At 48.1% G+C, this 19,976-nt stretch overlaps 1 protein-coding gene across 4 annotated transcripts in view; it reads right to left on the reverse strand.

Moving 5' to 3' along the window:
- The window catches only part of MIER2 (MIER family member 2), an 85,338-nt gene that overhangs the window by 4,453 nt on the left and 60,909 nt on the right, over positions 1-19,976 (reverse strand). For all 4 annotated transcript variants that reach the window (XM_040321922.1, XM_040321914.1, XM_040321939.1 and 1 more), the window contains 2 exons: positions 9,131-9,255; positions 8,472-8,548 (listed from right to left, as the gene is read on the reverse strand). In XM_040321922.1, the coding sequence (XP_040177856.1) occupies positions 8,472-8,548; positions 9,131-9,255 (202 nt within the window). The remainder of the gene's footprint in view (positions 1-8,471; positions 8,549-9,130; positions 9,256-19,976) is intronic.

Genomic DNA, 19,976 nt, shown 5'->3' on the forward strand with positions numbered 1-19,976 from the left:
GACATACCTCTTATAGAGGTAACAGTCGAGGCAGGTGCCTGCACAGAGACTGGAGCTGCAGGGAGGGCCTGCAACACAAGTTGTACCGGAGCAGCCACAGTGGGAGATGAGCCGCGCGACTCAGGAGCGTTTGTAACGCCATGGCAAACTGATCCATGCGGTGATCCTGCTCATTTAATCTGGAAAAAATATTACCAACAAGTGGATTGATTACATCTTCTGAAATCATGGCCTTCGCCTACTGTCAGAAACCATGAATTAGACCGAGACAAAAGTACAGTTAAATCATAGCCAAAGTCCAGTAACCGGAATGGATAGTCAGATAAGCCAGAAAGTCAGGAATCCAGGGATCAGCAAGGCAAAGGCAGAGATCATCTGGGCTGGATGGCTTGAGTAGGCAGGACTGACGAGCAGGAAATCATCAACAGGTGAGTCACTGTGGAGAGATAGGAGCTGGCAATTAGCCGACAGCTGAGCAGCCGGTTTAGAGAGGGAAGGGCTGAGCACAGCAGCCATGACATCACCTCGTAAGCCACTGGGTTAATCCTGCGAAGAATACGGAAAAGGCCCAATAAACTGAGGTGCCAACTTCAGAGAGGGAACATAAAGTCAGAGGTTGTGAGATGACAGCCAGACCCTGTCCCCAACCTGGTAGGAAGGCGCAGGCAGGAGTCTGCGGTCAGCATGGAGTCTGTACCTATCATTCGCATGTCGCAAAGCCTCCTGGACTTGTGCCCAAGTGGAATGAAGAACACAGAGATTCTCCTCCAATGCAGGAATACTCTGTGGAACAAATGAGTCTGGCAACATGGAGGGTTGGAAACCATAGTTTGCCATAAAATGGGGACAATTGGAAAGCAGAATTCAAGGCACTATTGTGAGAAAACTTCACCCTCAGTAAGAGGTCTGACCAGTTATGATGGTCAGAAATATAGCAACGTAGGAATTGCTCCAAGGACTAATTGGCTCATTCTGCGGCCCCATTAGACTGCCGGCGATACACAGAGGAGAAAGCAAGTTGAATTCCCAACTCTGCACAAAAGGCTCGCTAGAACCGGAACACAAACTGACTACCCCTGTCCGAGGCAATCACCTTGGGTAGCCCATGTAAGCGAAAGATCTCTCAAGCAAAAATGGAAGCCAGTTTTTTAGAAGTGGGCAACTTCTTAAGTGGAATACAATGAAACATTTCCGAGAACCGGTCAACCACCATAAGAATAACTGTTGCCCTGGGAGTTGGGTAACTCCACAATGAAATCCATAGACAGGTGGGTCCAGGGCCTTTCTCCATTGGCTATGGGTTGTAGGAGACCCACTGGAAGGCGTTGTGGAGTCTTACTGTAAGCACACATGGAACGGGTAGATACGAAGGCGGTTAAATCAGCACATAAGACTAGGCCACCAGAATTGGTGGAAACAGGCCCAAAAGTGTTGATTCTTCCCAGGGTGGCCAACAGCCTTGGGAGAATGGAAAGTCTGGAGCATGACAGTACGGCGACTCTCTGGGACAAAGCAGCGGTCACAAGGTTTCTCAGGAGGAGCTGAGCAGCAAGAATTTTGTCACCCAAAGGAGAAGTGAGACTGGCGCGAACCGTAGCCAGGATACGATCAGGAGGAATCACAGGAACCGAAACCGACTCCATCTTGGAAGTGGAGGAAGAATTGTCGTGACAAAGCGTCAGCCCTTACATTCTTAGTACCGGGTAAGAATGAGACAATGTAATTAAAACTTGACAAGAAAAGAGCCCATCGTGCCCTTCAGGGAGAGCGACGTTTAGCCTCAGACAAGAATGCGAGATTCTTATGGTCAGTAAGAATGAGAACCGGCGGGGGGCTGGACAAGACCGGCATGTGAGAAGACGTGTGTCTCACAGCTCCTCCGCAGCACAGTCTACTGATCCTCTCCCAGCAGCGATCAGACGGCTTTAAACGGCTCTCCCGCTGGCTACCAACCTGGTCACCCTCCCGGTTCACTCGCCGGCTCTCTGCACCTGCGCCCCCAGTTGCTCGCGAGGCCCATGCAGCCCATCAGCTAGCCAGGGACACTAATAACAGAGCTGATGACATCGAAAACCTTTTACGACGGAACAACGTGCGCATAGTGGGGTTGCCGGAGAAGACGGAGGGCCGGGACCCCACCACCTTTGTTGAAGGATGGCTGAAGGAAGTTTTCGGAAAGGAGGCCTTTTCCCCATTCTTTACGGTTGAAAGGGTGCATGGCACACCAGGCAGCCCACCACAGCCTAGCGCCCCCCCTAGGCCCATTTTGGCCTGGTTACTACACTATAGGGATAGGGAGGCGGTGCTGAGACATGCCAGGGAGAAGGCCAACGTCCAGGTGAATGGAGTCCGGGTGTCCTACCCGGATATCTCTGCGGAGGTGTAGCGTCGTCGGGCCAAGTTCTCGGATGTGAAGAGGCGTTTGCGCGCACTACAACTACCTTATGCTATGTTATACCCCGCCAAGCTGAGGGTTACTGCCAATCGGCAGGACCACTTTTTTGAATCAGCTCAAGATGCTGCATTATGGCTGGATCGCAATGAGCAGGCCCTACGTCACCATGAAAGAGAAGAGGAAGGAGACTGATCTCAAGGTTGCCGATACAGGTCAATATACTTTATTTCTAGTGCATTGCCTGCACGCTCTTCTATGAAAAGTTCAGCATGTGGCCCCCCCCCCCCCCCCCCCGGTTGCAGATTTTCCTCTTTTATTCACATCTTTTTATCTTTATTTTTGCTATGTTCTGCTGGGAGACATTATACTTGGGTGTGAACTTTGAGCTATCTTGTAAAGTTGCAAGGAAAATGCGATCTCTCTACGCGAATCGTAGAACAAATGTGCCTTACTTGGTTCTGCTCCCTGTTGGAGCTATGTGGTCTGCTCTGTTGGCGGCCTGGACTTATTTTTTTTTCAGTTTACCGTACTGTTTTTGGACTAAAGGCCACAAGCATGGGTTTGTTCTGTTGACGGCCTGGGCCTTTGTTTTTTTGCTCTTCCTACATCTACATCGAGAGCTATATTTGCTTGCTACTGCACTGTGGAACTATGACTGTGTATTTCTGGTTACGTCCAGGATTCTTGACGTCTGCCTTGGTCTGTCATCCCTTAGATGGGGTCAGACCTTGCTTTTAATGTCTCTGATATTAAGATTATGCTTGCTTTCTCCCAATGGCTGAATTACCTATAGTTTCTTGGAATGTGAGGGGTTTAGGCTCCCCACTAAAACGCATGATGGTATCTACCCGTCTAAAGAAATATCATCCCATGATTTTATGTATGCAGGAAACGCATTTAACCACTGAAACGCAATGTTGTCTTAAATATGCTTGGGTGGGTAAGGCCTACCATTCCACTCACACCTCGTACTCCAGGGGTGAGTGTAATGATCCATGCCTCTGTTGACTTTCAGGAACTAGATGTGTGTATAGATGCTGAGGGTCGGTTCATATTTTTGCATTGGTGGGTGGGAAGGATGTACTGTATATATATACCCCCACCGTTAACGGTGGCTGTGCTCCGGCTGTTGCTGACCTATTTGGAGGGCAGGCCAGACCTTCCGCTAATGATAGTGGGTGACTTTAATTGCCGGTTGGGTCCCTCCATGGACAGACACCCCAACTCTGGGGTCTCTGCCACATCGAGGGAGTCTCCATTGCGGAGACTGCTCAATGAAGTGGGTTGGGTAGATGTATGGAGGCTCAGGTACCCTTTGGACAAACAGTTCTCTTGCTTCTCCAAATCTCACGGAACGTTGTCCAGAATCGACCTGGCGGTGGGTAACCCTGCTATGCTCCCATCCGTCTCGGATGTGGTATATAAGCCCCGTAGTGTTTCGGGTCACTCGCACCTATTGATTACTTTGATTGTTTCCCCACTCTCTACCCTTCCGAGGGCCCTGTGGAAGTTTAATGCCTTTTGGCTAAAACTATTTGTGACACACGAGGAGGCGGAGCGGAGCATGCAGGACTTTGATAGCGGGGACTTTGCTGAATCCCCAGCAGCGCAGTGGGATGCCTTTAAGGCATATATGAGGGGTTTGCTTATCTTTGAAATTAACAAGGTGAAGAAAAACTCTTCTGGGCTCAGAGAGGACCTTGAAAAACAGGTAACGGCCCTAGAGGAGTCTGCCAGGGAGGCATGGCAGTCGGCTCACTCAGCTTATGAGCGGCTGCTGTCCTCCACGGCAGAAAAGAAGCTCTTCTTTTCCAGATTGGCTTTCTTTGAGGGTGAAAGTACGGGATGTATGCCTGCCAGGATAGCTAACTCTCAACAACGGGGCAATCAAAACGATAGAGGGCAAGATAGTGAACTCTCCTGATTTGATTTTGGCAGAACTAGCTAGATTTTATGAGACTCTGTATCTCCCGACGGAACAGTTCACCCGGATGGAACTCTTGGCCTACTTACACGACATTGACTTTCCCCGTCTCAGGACTGGCCAGCGGGAGGCCTTGGATGCCCCCTTTACCTTGGAAGAACTGCAGACAGCATTGGCTGCGTTCCCCAACTGTAAGGCTCCAGGGGTGGACGGGATACCCATGGAGGTGTACAAGCAGTATGCGGAAGTTCTGTTTAATGCGGCCAGGGAGCAACAGGTATTGCCTGCTTCCATGGCCATGGCTAATATTGTGCTAATATTAAAACCCGGCAAGGACCCTTTAGACCCAGGCTCCTACAGGCCGATATCGCTGCTGCAGAGTGATATTAAGCTACTGGCCAAAATGCTAGCGATTAGGCTAAATGGGGTCATTACAAGTTTAGTCCACCCTGACCAAGCTGGCTTAATGCCTAATAAGTTGACGGCTGTCAATTTGCGGAGGCTATATCTCAATATGCAATCCCCGGCAGATAACATGGGACAGAGGGTCTTGCTTTCACTGGACACTATGAAGGCCTTTGATAGCGTTGAGTGGGAGTACCTATGGGAAGTTCTTGGGAGGTTTGGTTTTGGGGAACACTATGTTTCCTGGGTTCGCCTGCTATACTACAACCCACAGGCTGCCATTCGGACGTCTGGGGCGGTGTCGCACACTTTCTCTCTAGGGAGGGGCACGCGACAGGGGTGCCCTTTGTCGCCCCCTGCTTTTCGCTTTAGCGATAGAACCCCTTGCAATTAAAATTAGAGCTAGCCCGGAGATAGTAGGATCCAAGTATGGGGACAGACAGGAGAAAATAATGCTTTACGCAGATGACACTATGATCTTACTTGGGGACCAGGCCACGATAGGGGAGTTTGGTAGATTCTCAGGGCTCCAGATAAATTGGACAAAATCCTCACTGATGCTTATTGATGAGGGGGGGGTTCCCCCGACCTCTTCCACGGTGCCCTTGACTGCCTCATTCAAATATTTGGGTATCCAGGTGACGCCCAAGATCTGTGATTATGGAAGACTGAATGTGTCCCCGCTGCTACAAAAATTTTGTGACCGGATTTAGATGTGGAACTCGCTCTGCCTGTCGATAGCAGGCAGAGTGAATTTGATCAAAATGATCCTCATGCTCCAGCTACTTTATGTGCTTCATAATGCCCCGACGGTAGTGACCTTAAAGGTGTTTAGAATTGTTAATTCCCTGTTTCGCTCGCTTACATGGAAGAACCGCACACCCAGAATTAAACTAGAACATCTCCAGCGCCCGAAGGATGAGGGAGGGCTCACCCTCCCCAATCCTTGGTTGTACTATATTGCTGCGCAGCTACAGCAGTTGATAGGCTCGGTACGTGCAGGGATGGCCGGGGAGGGAGAGGGAGGAGGCTCTTCTGAACTGGTGATGCTACATACAGTTAAGAAGGAGTCGGTGTCGATTGCCCTGGATTCGCTAGCCTTTGGGAAACCGAACAAACAGTACCCGACCTATAACCTTATTCAAAAAGTTTGGAACAAAACTAGGTATCTGCAGGGAGTGACCCTATTTGGTCTAACGACTCGTACCCTGAGCTGGCTAAACTACAACATGGGACACTTTGGAAAAGATATGGGGTGGTCTACCTTGGCCAGATATTTCGTAATGGGACTCTGCTTCCATTTGAGACCCTACAGGGTCTTTTCGGGTTACCACAGTTTATGAGGTTCTATTATGTGCAACTTAGCCATGCAGTGAAAGCCCAGAGCAGATCTTCGGAGTGGGTCTCCTCCCCTACCCCTTTGTTTAATTTGGTTTCTAGAGCTGCTAATACCAAGGGATTTATATCACAATGTTACAATATGCTGCTGCAAAGCTTTCTGACTAAACACTCGTTGAGGATGAGGGCCAAGTGGGAGGGAGAAGTGGGCCCGATGGATGGTGAGCAGTGGGAGGAGGCCCTACAGGCGGTACCAGTCTGCTCTCTAAATGTATCCCACAAAGTGTTGCAATTGTATTTACTGCTGAGGGTGTATAACACCCCCCATAGGCTGTTTGCTATGAGGTTGCGGCCCACCCCACTGTGCACCAGGTGTAAAAGGGACCACGGTGACTTGATCCACCTACTGTGGAGATGCCCGAAGCTTCACCCATATTGGAAGGGGGTGGTGGACACGATTAACAGGGTGTTCCAGGTTTCATTGCCTACAGATCCAAAACAATGTTTACTCCTTATACTGGAAGAGTTAGAAGAAGGCACTAGGGTGGCAGAAATTAGATCTCTATTTTTTGCTCGCAAGCTTATAATGACTCATTGGATATCGGAGGAGCCTCCTAGTCTTAAGGAATGGATCAATTCAATGGGTGATATGCTCCGGAAGGAGAAAGTAATATACCAACATAGGGGTTGCGCCCAGAAGTTTTAGAAGCTGTGGGGATCGTGGCTGAATGTACCAGGCTTGGCCCTGGTGGATCTGGTCACGGGCAGATTGCTAGGTCTGGGTACTTAAACAGGATATTTATACTGCGATTGGGTCTCATCTGTGGGATCTGGTGGCTCTTCACGATGGGGGGTGGAGGCTGGGCAGAGCCTGGAATGGTTAATTCATATGTGCGGCATGTGCAGTATTATGGATCATTTTGTTTGAATTTGTATCAGAATGTTTATGTAGCTTCGATGTATGTTTTTTACTCCAGTCTCAGAAGCATCAACCTCAAGGATAAAAGGTCACGTGGGATCAGGATGTTCCAACACAGGAGCAGAAACAAAAGGCAGCCTTGAGACTCTCAAAGGCCTTAATGGACTCTGTGGGTTATTGTCCTTTCTGGTCATATCAGTCATGGGCTTGGCTTCTCAAGCCAGAAAGCCAGGGATGAGCAAGCAGGATCTGGAGCCAGAAGGAATGTCAGCCAAGCAAGTCTTTAACAGGAACGCAGAATGCCCATAGACATGGTATATCTGGGATGTTGACCAAAGCGAAGGCAGAGATCATCTGGGCTGGATGGCTTAAGTAGGCAGGACTGACAAGCAGAAAATCATCAACAGGTGAGTCACTGTGGAGAAATAATTCTCCATTAGCCAACAGCTGAGCGACCAGCTCAGAGAGGGAAGGGCTGAGCCCTGACAGTATCGTCCACTAATATAGAGATTGAGCTTGTTTATCCCATCCTCCAGGTCATTTTTGAATAAATTAAATGGGATTGGTCCCAGGACAGAACCCAGGGGGATCCCACTTTCCCCCCCGGACCATTCCCAGTACTTCTCATTTATCACTACCCTCTGAACTCGCCCCTGTAGCCAGTTTTATATCCATGTACTCACCCTATGGACCATGCCAACGGACCTTACTTTGTACAGCAAATGGTTATCAGGAACTGTATCAAATGCTTTTGCAAAATCCAGATACACCACGTCTACAGGCCTTCCTTTATCTAGATGGCAGTTCACCTCCTCATAGAAAGTTAATAGATTGGTTTGGCAAGAACGATTCTTCATGAATCCATGCGGATTACTGCTAATGATACCGTTTTCATTACTAAAATCTTGTATATAGTCCCTTATCATCCCCTCCAAAAGCTTGCAAACAATTGATGTTAGGCCAATTGGACTGCAATTCCCAGGAATGGATTTTCTTCAATCGGCTGATACCATTCCAGTCAGTAGACTGCTCGTAAAAGGACCTCAAGGACCCTCAGGTGCAAGCCATCTGGTCCCGGTGACTGATTAGTGTTAAGTTTTTCAAGTCCATTTCTAATTCTGTCCTCTGTTAGCCATGAGGGTGCTGCCTGTAACGTGTCATGAGGATAAACATTGCAGTTTTGGTTACTGAAGCACCCCAATTCCTTTGTGAAGACCGAGGAGAAGAATACATTTAATACCTTCCCCATCCTTAGTAACCAGATTCCCTTCATCATTCTTTATGGGACCAATATGATCTGACCGCCCTTTCTTACTATTTATGCACTTCTTGGAATTTTTTTTTACTCTCCTCCAATATGTGTCGTTCATGTTCGATCTTAGCCGTCCTGATTGCACCCTTACATCCCCAATGGTTAAAACCCATTTTGTTTTCATTTAAAGTGGTCTCCTTTCTTACATTCAAATTCAGTGTATCAGAAAAAGACCTACCTCCAACTCCTTTGTTTAATACAGATCCGCGCAGTCCATACTGACACTTTGAAATTGGCACATCACTTTCATACTCTCTGATGAACGAAAGAACACATTCCCTCATTCATAAGGAAAACAAAATTACACAATATGGCTTTAGGCTAAACTTGTCTATAAAGGCTATTGGTATGTATATAAGAAACATTACAAGCTCCACTTTTTTTGATATGTGCAAGTGTGAAACATTTAAGGCTTGTACATGGTATGTAAAGGCTTGAGTTTTCCTGCAGTAACACTAGGGGGTCTATTTAGGTAACAGCACTCGCTAGTGAAAAGGCAACATGGTTGCATTTAGTGTGATACTTTCTAATAATAAGGAACCCAATGGCTTAAAGTGGTTCTGAACCTAAAACCAAAAATGTAATATATTTCAGCTTACCAATCCATAAATGTGGTGGCTGCACTTGTTTTTTTATTTTTAGGCTTCTGTATTCACCTTGTGATCTGGCCAGTAACACACCTCCAGTATTAGGGTGCCTACACCCTGGATGGAGGGTGTTTTTTTATTTTATTTTTTATACAAAGCCTCCTAGGTCTTATTTTTGAACAAAACATTATGGAATTACTATCAGTTTACTAGGGACATTCTACACCTGTTGAAAGATCCAAATACTTACATGGATGCTGAATTTATCAGCTGCTTTCTCCTTCCCATCCGACTCTGGGTGAAATGATCATAGCGTTCAGACTTTTTCCAACTGTAGTAAAACTGGACGCACTCCCCTACTGACCGTGTGCGCACCTTAGAGGGAAAAAAAAAAAAAAAAAACTTCACATCATGACAGAAATGCTACTAGAAAAACAATGACACCAATGTCTTGCAGCAGTATTAAACCCCCCCCCCCCAAAAAAAAAATTTAAATATTGCAGCCTACCATCCCTTTAATGTGGTGTCTGCATTGGTTGTTTGTTTAGGCTTCAAGACAAGATGCTGGAGCTCAGCAAAATCAGTGTGCAGAGAGTCCACCCTTGTTCGCAGCTGTGAACCACTCCACCCTTCCTTGTGCCTGCGAACAAGGGTGGACTCTCTGGACACTTTTCAAAGCGTTGCCTATGGAGATTTTTAAGTACCAAAGTTTGGCGCCATTCCATGAGTATGCGCAATTTTAAAGCGTGACATGTTCGGTATCTATTTACTCGGTGTAACAATCTTTCATATTTTACAAAACAATTGGGCTAACTTTACTGTTTTGTTATTTTTTTAATTCATAAAACATTTTTTTTCCCCAAAAAAAGGCGTTTGAAAAATTATTGCGCAAATACCGTGCAAGATAAAACGTTGCAATGACCGTCGTTTTATTCCCTAGGGTGTCTGCTAAAAAAACATATATAATGTTTGGGGGTTTTGCGTAATTTTCTAGCAAAAGAATGAGGATTTGAACATGTAGGAGAGAAGTGCCAGAATAGGCCCGGTATTGAGGTGTGTATGAAAGCCCTGTATTGAAGTGGTTAAAATAAGCCAACATAGATAATGTCTTCTATTGTGTGAATTTTTGAGAAATTGGATAACATCCAAGTTCTTTTTTGTACATTAAGCACCCCCAGAGGCATAGCATGGACAACCAAAGGCAGGGAAGGCTGACATTTTGATCTTGGGCAGATCCTAGGCCAGTGAAGGGATGTGCGATCAAAGAAAAGTTTGGCGCCAATCATTTTAAGTACATTTTTGAATGCTTTATTGAAGAACTCAATAACTGACAGAGAAGGTATATTGCTGAGAACATCCATGGCAAAACTATATTATAACAGATCTCCAGACTCACCAGTCCCTTTCAGTATTCCACAGTGCAGAATCCAAAAGGAACACAGGCTGGCACTGGGTATTAGAGCAACAGCTGAATAGGGACATAAGATCTTCAGTAGGAGGGACACCAGCTCCTTAGGTCTTTTCCAGTAACAGGTACCTCCAGTAGCCATCCAGCGACTCTGGTTCTCCTCAATCAGCATGTGAGGCTTCTTTTAGGCTTGAGGCTTCGTCAAACCTTTCCCACACTTGAGCATTCCCATCTCCAGGACAAGCCAGGATGTAGGCTGTACGAAGACTAAGCACATGGCAATTCTCCTAATTATATATGCACTTCCCCAGCATGCACCACTGGCCAAGAAACCCCTAGCGATTGGCTAATGAGCCACACACACACACACGCATTATATTCCCCCATTGGCTGTCCCACACTACGGCCACTACACTGAAGGTGGTAGGGGCTACAAAGCTTAATGTCACTCACTTGTTTTGTGGAAAACAAAATTCCATGAAACATCTAGGATAGGTTTGGGAAGTTGAAAACTTAGGCTGTGCAAAGTTTCAAGACAATTTATTAAAGTTTAGGCACATTATGGTACATTAGGCTCTTTTTACACCTAGCCACATTTTGGGATTGTAAAATATAGCTTAACCGCCGCGCGCGCATATTTACATAGACAGAATGGCACGGACAGGAAAATGGGCATACAGGTACGTCCCCTTTAATTTGCCGCCATGTGGTGGCGAGCTTGCGGCTCGATGTTTGCCATGTCCCGCTATCGTGTCTTTTTTACCTATAATCTCCAGGAGTTCTGTCCTAGCCTGGCTGAGTTCCTGTAATGTCGCGAGAGCTTGAGATTGTTTGTGTGCGGACTCCAAGCGTGAGATCCGTGCTAGGATATCGTTGTACTGTTTGCGCTGTGCCTTGTTGCGTTTGGCAGCCGCGGCTATTAGAAGGCCTCGGACCACGCACTTGTGCGCCTCCCAGTTGATGATAGGGGCTGTGTCTTCCGGGTTGTTTTCCCGGAAATATGCTGTAAGAGCCATCTCCAGCTCCTTTGCCACTACCGAGTCTGTGAGTAGGGACGGATCTAGCCTCCACACCCTCGCGCGATGGTGGCAGGGGGGAAGGGACAGTGTCATTGAGATTGGGTGATGGTCCGACAGGAACATGGGCTCTATGGTTGCAGCGGTCAGCCTGTGTAAGTCGTCCTGGCTTATTAGTAAGTAGTCGAGTCGGGAGTATCGATTATGGGGGGCTGAGTAGAATGTGTAGTCCTTGCTGGAAGGATTTAAGGCGCGCCATGTGTCGTGGAGCCTGTGGTTTTGGAGGATCGCTTTAATTCTCCTCAGGGCCGTGTACCGGAGCGAAGACGAACCCGTGGACGTATCTAGGGCTGGAGTGAGGGGCACGTTGAAGTCGCCCCCCAAAATCAACATCCCTGCCTGGAAGGGTGTCAGCACTTCTGAAACTGATCTAAAAAATGGGACCTGGCGGGAGTTCGGGGCATAAACATTTGCGAGTGTGATCGTACGGTTCATGTAGGAGCCCTTCAGGAACAAGTACCTTCCCTCCGGGTCAGCTAGCGATTCTGTCATTCTAAAGGGGCAATTTCTGGCTATTAGTATGGAGACACCTTTTGTCTTGATGCGTGTGTTCGTGGCGTGGTGGGCTTGCGGGAAATGAATATTGTGCAGTTTGGGTGTGGTTCCTGACTTGAAGTGTGTTTCCTGCACAAACACTATGTCTGCCCGAGCCCGGTGCATGGCCAGGAGGAGTTGGGCTCTCTTTTCGGGGAGGTTCAGTCCCTGTGCATTCACCGAGATCACTTTCAGTGTTGGGTTATCAGTCTTCGATCGTGAGTCCGACATTGTGATTGTCACTGTAGTCACGTGTCAACGGGTGGGGGGGGGGGCGTCTGAGCTGTGGCGGAGTAGGAACCGGCCTCTGGGGGGAGCTTTGCAGAGACGGGACTAGGGTTATAGTTCAATCGGGGGGAGGGGGAGGGGGGGTTCGTTGCCGGGACTACCACCTGAGTGGTTATTAGCGTACGGTGGGAAGGAGGGAGGGATGTGTGCCCGCAGAAGGGCGGGTGTTTGTAGGGGGGGGGAGGATGAGGTTTTGGGGGAGGGGGGTTACCAGAATTCCCCTCTCAGAGGGGGAGATAAAACCGATTAGGTGGGGGGCACTGTGGCCCACCACCTATCTAGAGTGAGGTACTCAATCGGTTTAGTGCGGCCGCACGGGATACCCACGCCTAATGATAGGCCCAGACACCACCGTGCGGTGCCGCGGGGGGGGTTAGCCAAGTCCCAGCCAGAAGGCAATTGGGTAGGATGTGGGGGATCAACAAAGAAATGCCCGAGCCTGGTATGCCACCCCAGAGCGGTCTGCCTTGCGTGTCCTCAAGGGGGCAATCTCTGGGGCCCTTAGTGTATGGAGGTCAAGGCGTCTCGGTCTAACTATCTGCTATACTTGCAGCCTAAGGGGGTCTGGTGATGGCGGGCTTATAGAGCTATGTATGTTATGGGGTGCGTCTGCGCTCGCCTCTCCCCGCGGCCGGGCCACCACCGAGCCATCGGTGTACTTGCGTCCGCGGCGGGAGGGCGAGAGAGAGACACCCGCGTGCCCCCTCCACCTCCAGCAGAACCTCCCGCTTATAAGACTGGCAAAACATCAGCTAGCTAGCATGATAACCCCGCTACAGGGTTGCATCTTATCTCGGGAGCAGTCTTGTGAGGCGGTGAGCCACCGTGCTTATACTTATCCTAAAGTTCGGATCTTGACCGGCATCGCTATTCTTTGCGCCCGCAGCTGCCTGGGTGAGAGAGTCATTCGGGGTTGCTTCCACGTTACTCGGTGAGGGAGCTCTTTTGCGGAGGAATGTCTGTTGGATGATGTGTGAGGCCTGAGGCATTCGGGCCTCGCCCCCTTGTTGGACCCCGGCCCCTTGACAGTGACGTGAACCAGTCCTAGAGGGCGTTTCCCTCCGGTGTATCTCCATAACTCAGGGGTGCTGTCACCGTTCCAGTCGGCCCGGGGCCTTGCACGTTGTTCCTGTACGCCGGGCCTGGGAAGCTGGTGTGTGTGAGTGCCAGTAACGCCTCCGTCGTTAGTTCAGATGAGGAGAGTGACGAGGGTATCGCGTCCGGCTGCATTGCTTGTGGCAAGGTTCCCCCCCGCCTCTTGGTGGGGGGATGAGTATCCCTGGCACTTCTCCTCGAGACATGTCGCTGTAGGGATCCAGGGTAGCAGTTCCTGCGTCGGGAAGAAGGAGGTGCACTTTGCCGTAGTTCCGGTGGTGTAGGCTGGCGCAGGGCATCTTGGGCAATGTAGTATGTAGTTGAGTCCAATCGTTGCGGGTCCCGAAGAGCGTCAGAGGATGGGCTACGTTTTGCTGTCACGCCCCTAAGGTGGGTGGGACGGAAGTTTCCCGCTCGGAGCGTAAGGCCTGGCGACAGTCAGTCAGAGCAAAAGACCGCGCATTTCAGCTGTCTCTGGGGGATACAGGAAAGTTCAAACCGGTCTCCCCATACAAACGAGAACATGTGTAAAACACCCAACATGGCAACGGGGGTAATAAACTTGCCAACAACACGGCGGGTAACAGAAGTAATAGGCAGACCTCGGGGTTGTTAGTGGTCTCTCCGGGCCCTCCGTGACCCGGGTGATGATAGCGGGTCTCGTTCGCTCCTGGGCCCCACGGCTGTGGTCGAGTTGCGGGAGCCTGAGGGAGATCTTCTCCTTCGGTACCTCGTTGGCTGCGTATCCATGCTCTCTGCCGGAGGTCCGTTCCATCTGCCCACTGAACGGCGGTATACTGCGTACCATTCCGGAACCGCAACTGGTTGGATGCCCAGAGCTTCAAAGAAGTGAGGGAGATCCTCGGGGACTTTTAGCATTGCGGTACGGCCTTGGTGGGAGGCCGACAGGCAGAAAGGGAACTTCCACTTATAGCGAATGTTCTCGGAGCGCAGGACATCAAGCAGGGGTTTGAGGTCCCTGCGATGCTTTAAAGTGATTCCCGAGAGGTCCTGGTAGAGTTGAATTGGCGCTCCTCCATGTTGAAGGCGCTGTCCTCTGGCTTGCTTCAGGATCTCTTCCTTCAGGCCGTAATCAGAGAGACAGCAGACAATATCCCTAGGGGGATCTGTGTCCTTGCCTCTGGGGCGTAGCGCCCTGTGGATCCGTTCCATGGCGATCTGCGTGTCCGGGGGCCTTTGAAGGATCGAGTTAAAGATACTTGTCACTTCTTGTCTGATCCTGTCACTTTCCACTGCCTCCGGGAGGCCCCTCACACGTACGTTATGGCGGCGTCCCCTGTTCTCCAGGTCTTCCAAATGGCGGTTTACCTCCCGCAGCTGTAGTGTGTGGTCATCAATTTTTCTGGTTGAGCGCTGGAGGACAAGGTCGTGGTCTTCCAGGGCTTTCTCCGCTGCCTGTACTCTCCCATCTAGCGCCTTAAAATCCAGGCGCAGGTCTGCAATGGCCGCCGCGAGTGCATCTTTGATGTCCGTCGCCACCGCCTTCAGGTCTAGGATGGTGATCGGAGTAGCCGCCGATGCCGGGGTCAGAACTGCGTCCGGTCCCCCGAGAGCCCCCGGGGGGGAAGTGTGTGGCGTCGCGGAGAGAACAATCTCCTGATCTTGTGAGGAGATCTGCGAGCGGCCTACTCGCGCTCCTTGGCGGGAAGCCGTCATGGTCCCGCGGCCGGCCCGGAACATCTCCGGTATTGTATGCTCCAGCGCGTCGGTATGTTCCCGGGGGGAGCGGGAACGGGAGGCTGAGGACTGCCTCGACGCCGTGCCCATGCTGTAGTCCGAAAAAGACGGGTGAAAAGTGCCGCTAAGTTTGATAAAGGCTCTGAGGTGGCAGGAGCTCAGCAATCAGGCAGCCATCTCCTAGCTCGGCTCGGCCACGCCCCCCCGCTATCGTGTCACGGAGCTGAAGAACAGGGAGATGTCAGTGTAAACACAACATCTCCCCGTTCTTCCTAGAGACATGTCACTGATCGAATGCTCCCTCTCATCGGGAGCAGCAATCAGCGACATGTCACTCGTAGCCATGCCCCCTAGGACACACTTAACCCCTTCAGCGCCCTCTACATGTTAACCCCTTCACTGCCAGTGTAATTTTTACAGTAATCGGTGCATTTTTATAGCACTGATCACTGTAAAAATGACAATGGTCCCAAAATGGTGTCAAAAGTGTCCGCCATAATGTCGCAGTTACGATAAAAATCACTGATCGCCGCCATTGCTAGTAAAAAAAAAAAAAAAAAAATGCTATAAAACTATCCCCTATTATAGCAAAAAGTAAAAAAAAGATTTTTTTTCAAAATGGTCGCTCTATTTTTGTTTATAGCACAAAAAATAAAAACTGCAGAGGTGATCAAATACCACCAAAAGAAAGCTCTAAAAAAAGGTCGTCAATTTTGTTTGGGAGCCTAGTCGCACGACCGCGCAATTGTCAGTTAAATCATCGCAGTGCCGAATCGTAAAAAGTGGCCTTGTCTTTGGCCAGCCAAATGGTCCGGTGGTTAATGTGAATAACTTTGGTGCGATTCACCAAATGAGATGACATTTTCAGAATATGTGGGCGTAGATATAGTCTTTTGTGTGAAGTTTGGGGGACATTTGTTAACATTTAAGTTTTTTTTTGTACATTAAAAACATTTCACATGTGAGGATCCGTTTTTTAACTTTCGCTTGCTCAGCGGGGATCGCTCCGTTGATCCCCGCTGAGCCGGCAGATGACAGGTCTGTCTCTGCACACTGTGCAGAGACGGACCAGTCAGATCTCCGCTCTCCTCTATAGGGAATCGGATGAAAACGAACAGTCTGTTCGTTTTCATCCGATCCGACAGACGAATGCAAAATAGGGTTTGCATCCGTCACACTTTAGCAGGGAGGATCGGGTGTCAGCGGACACGCCACCGCTGACATCCAACGCTCCATAGAGGTACATGGAGCGTCCGTTTAGTTCCGCCTGAAAAAACCAACAGACAGATTTGAACGGTCCGCAAGTGAAAGGGGCCTTAATGTCCCTAGTTTGTCTTGTGAAACACCAAAATGCATGAAACTTATAGGATAGGCTTGGAAAGTTAAAAACTTGGGCTGTGTAAAGTTTCAGGGCAACCGATTGAGGTTTAAGCACGTTATTACACGTTAAGCTACATCAATCCATTTTCACATAAAATGTTTTAGTATGTCCTGAAACTTCCCATTGAATAGAAGTAGTCACTGATGCAATTTTTTTTTTTTTTTTAATTGCTTTTATTTTAAATCACAAGGAATATTAAAACATCCACCATTCTGCTACACGTACATTGACAGTTGTAATGGTGTCAAACACAATTGTTAACATGAAATAGACAGTTTTTTACATAAGACCGTTACGGAATAACCCATAGAATATTCTATCTGCGCTTTAACAATCCTTGCGATGACGTTTTTTTTTTTTACTAAACCAATTATCATAATTAGGTTACGAAATAGAACATTAAAACATGCATAAAGTGTTAGTGACTTGTTTAGAAGAACAGAATAAATCTAATTGGCTGAGGAGGGGGCCTAAAGCATATCTCCCGAACCTTTGCCAGCTCAAGCCACACTTTATATTTCTGTACTAGATGTTGCATTAAATATCACCTCTGTGAAACATTTATTGAAATGATAGAAGATCACATTTACCTTAGTTTATAACCACATGAAGACCATTGTAAAGCTTGTTCTTAAACATATGTGTACTGAAATATATATAGTATGCTACAAGCACAATCAACAAAATACTTGCAATTCCAGCTGATGCGCTGTCAGAGACACAATACGAGAAGCTAATGGTCCCAAGTCTTGTGTGCCATTTTGACAACTGGTCTGGTATATCGGTATACATGCAAAGGACATACAGTGCCTTGCGAAAGTATTCTGCCCCCTTGAACTTTGTGACCTTTTGCCACATTTCATGCTTCAAACATAAAGATATAAAACTGTAATTTTTTTTTGAAGAATCAACAAGTGGGACACAATCATGAAGTGGAACGAAATTTATTGGATATTTCAAACTTTAACAAATAAAAAACTGAAAAATTGGGCGTGCAAAATTATTCAGCCCCCTTAAGCTAATACTTTGTAGCGCCACCTTTTTCTGCGATTACAGCTGTAAGTCGCTTGGGGTAGGTCTCTATCAGTTTTGCACATCGAGAGACTGACATTTTTGCCCATTCCTCCTTGCAAAACCGCTCAAGCTCAGTGAGGTTGGATGGAGAGCGTTTGTGAACAGCAGTTTTCAGTTCTTTCCACAGATTCTCGATTTGGATTCAGGTCTAGACTTGACTAGACTTGGCCATTCTAACACCTGGAAATGTTTATTTGTGAACCATTCAATTGTAGATTTTGCTTTATGTTTTGGATCATTGTCTTGTTGGAAGACAAATCTCCATCCCAGTCTATCAGAACCTGTACTCACCAAGGCCGAGATGCTGAGGACGGCTCACCTTTGCGACCCTGCGCAGTCCGCTCCCTGGAGTTGAGACAGAGGAGGGACGGCACAAGGAGGCACCGGTGCCGGAAACTGGTAGGTAGACTTGGTGCAGCTGATAGAAGCAGGGCAGGTGCAGAAGACAACTGTAGGTCAGGCAGGAACTGGCAGGAAGTCCAGAGGGATCAGGCAGGAAACAAAGGCAAATCCGGGTCACAGGCCGTGGGTCAGGAGTTGGAGAGATCAGAGGAAGTCCGTAAGTGCAAGCCAAGGTCAAAGGGCAGGAGACAACAGCAATCCAGGTAACGTCAGCCAAAGGGTCAAAGGTTCCAGGTGAGAGGAGAGTCGTGCGGATGTCCGGGTCAAAACAGGCAGGTATGGCAACGGGTAAACACATGGAAGCTGAAGACAAACCAGCAACCTGTTCAGGGGAAGAGGCTGGTTTAAATAGGACTGTCAGTCCTCTGATTGGCCACAGGGCTGTCACGTGCGCGCCTGTGCGCGCGTCCACGCACACGGCGCGCCGTTGTACCGCGCATATTGCGCCCGGGCATGCCCCGGAGCCCCGCGCATGTGCGGGAGCTCAACAGAGACGGGAATGGTGCCCTGACACAGTCTCAGGTCTTTTGCAGACTCCATCAGGTTTTCTTCCAGAATGGTCCTGTATTTGGCTCCATCCATCTTCCCATCAATTTTAACCATCTTCCCTGTCCCTGCTGAAGAAAAGCAGGCCCAAACCATGATGCTGCCACCACCATGTTTGACAGTGGGGATAGTGTGTTCAGGGTGATGAGCTGTGTTGCTTTTACGCCAAACAAAGTTTTGCATTGTTGTCAAAAAGTTCGATTTTGGTTTCATCTGACCAGAGCACCTTCCTCTACATGTTTGGTGTGTCTCCCAGGTGGCTTGTGGCAAACTTTAAACAACACTTTTTATGGATATCTTTAAGAAATGGCTTTCTTCTTGCCACTCTTCCATAAAGGCCAGATTTGTGCAGTATACGACTGATTGTTGTCCTATGGACAGTCTCCCACCTCAGCTGTAGATCTCTGCAGTTCATCCAGAGTGATCATGGGCCTCTTGGCTGCATCTCTGATCAGTCTTCTCCTTGTATGAGCTGAAAGTTTAGAGGGACGGCCAGGTCTTCGTAGATTTGCAGTGGTCTGATACTCCTTCCATTTCAATATTATCGCTTGCACAGTGCTCCTTGGGACGTTTAAAGCCTGGGAAATCTTTTTGTATCCAAATTCGGCTTTAAACTTCTCCACAACAGTATCTCGGACCTGCCTGGTGTGTTCCTTGTTCTTCATGATGCTCTCTGCACTTTAAACGGACCTCTGAGACTATCACAGTGCAGGTGCATTTATACGGAGACTTGATTTCACACAGGTGGATTCTATTTATCATCATTAGTCATTTAGGTCAACATTGGATCATTCAGAGATCCTTACTGAACTTCTGGAGAGAGTTTGCTGCACTGAAAGTAAAGGGGCTGAATAATTTTGCACGCCCAATTTTTCAGTTTTTTATTTGTTAAAAAAGTTTGAAATATTCAATACATTTCGTTCCACTTCATGATTGTGTCCCACTTGTTGATTCTTCAAAAAAAAATTACAGTTTTATATCTTTATGTTTGAAGCCTGAAATGTGGCAAAAGGTCACAAAGTTCAAGGGGGCCGAATACTTTTGCAAGGCACTGTATCAGTCACAGTAGGTTGTTTCAGAGGACTTTTTGTACCATTACAATTCTTGAATTTGTGGCCTCCTTGGTGCTGCACAGAATCCTGCCAGAATATTTTCCTTCACCCCCCGTAACAATTTGTATTCAGTTCAATAAAGAGTTTGTACTCTGCTAAAATATGAACTCTCTATAAAGCACTGAATGGAGACTGCAGCACACAAGTTTGGGCCTGTAGCTGGTGACACTGATTGAGAGAGAATTTCCCAACAGGCCAGTTGTACACAAGTCAATTGATAGACTTGTATACAACCAGCCCGCCCCCATATATTGATCGAACTTCGGCTGGTCCCCGCTGAGCCGACAGAATATCGATCCATGTATGGCTGGCTTTAGTCTTTCAGTTTGTGTATGCAACTTCAGGGCCAATGCAGATTTACAGGTGCACAAGAGGCCTATCACCCAGATACTAACATCATTTGAACTTCTTCTTTATAGCCATTAGGCAGGTAGAATAGAAGTTTAGTTGAAAGAATTTTGGCATTTTAATTCTACTTACTG

The sequence above is a fragment of the Rana temporaria genome, chromosome 1 (genome assembly GCF_905171775.1).
Source record: "Rana temporaria chromosome 1, aRanTem1.1, whole genome shotgun sequence".
Taxonomy (NCBI): Eukaryota; Metazoa; Chordata; class Amphibia; order Anura; family Ranidae; genus Rana; species Rana temporaria.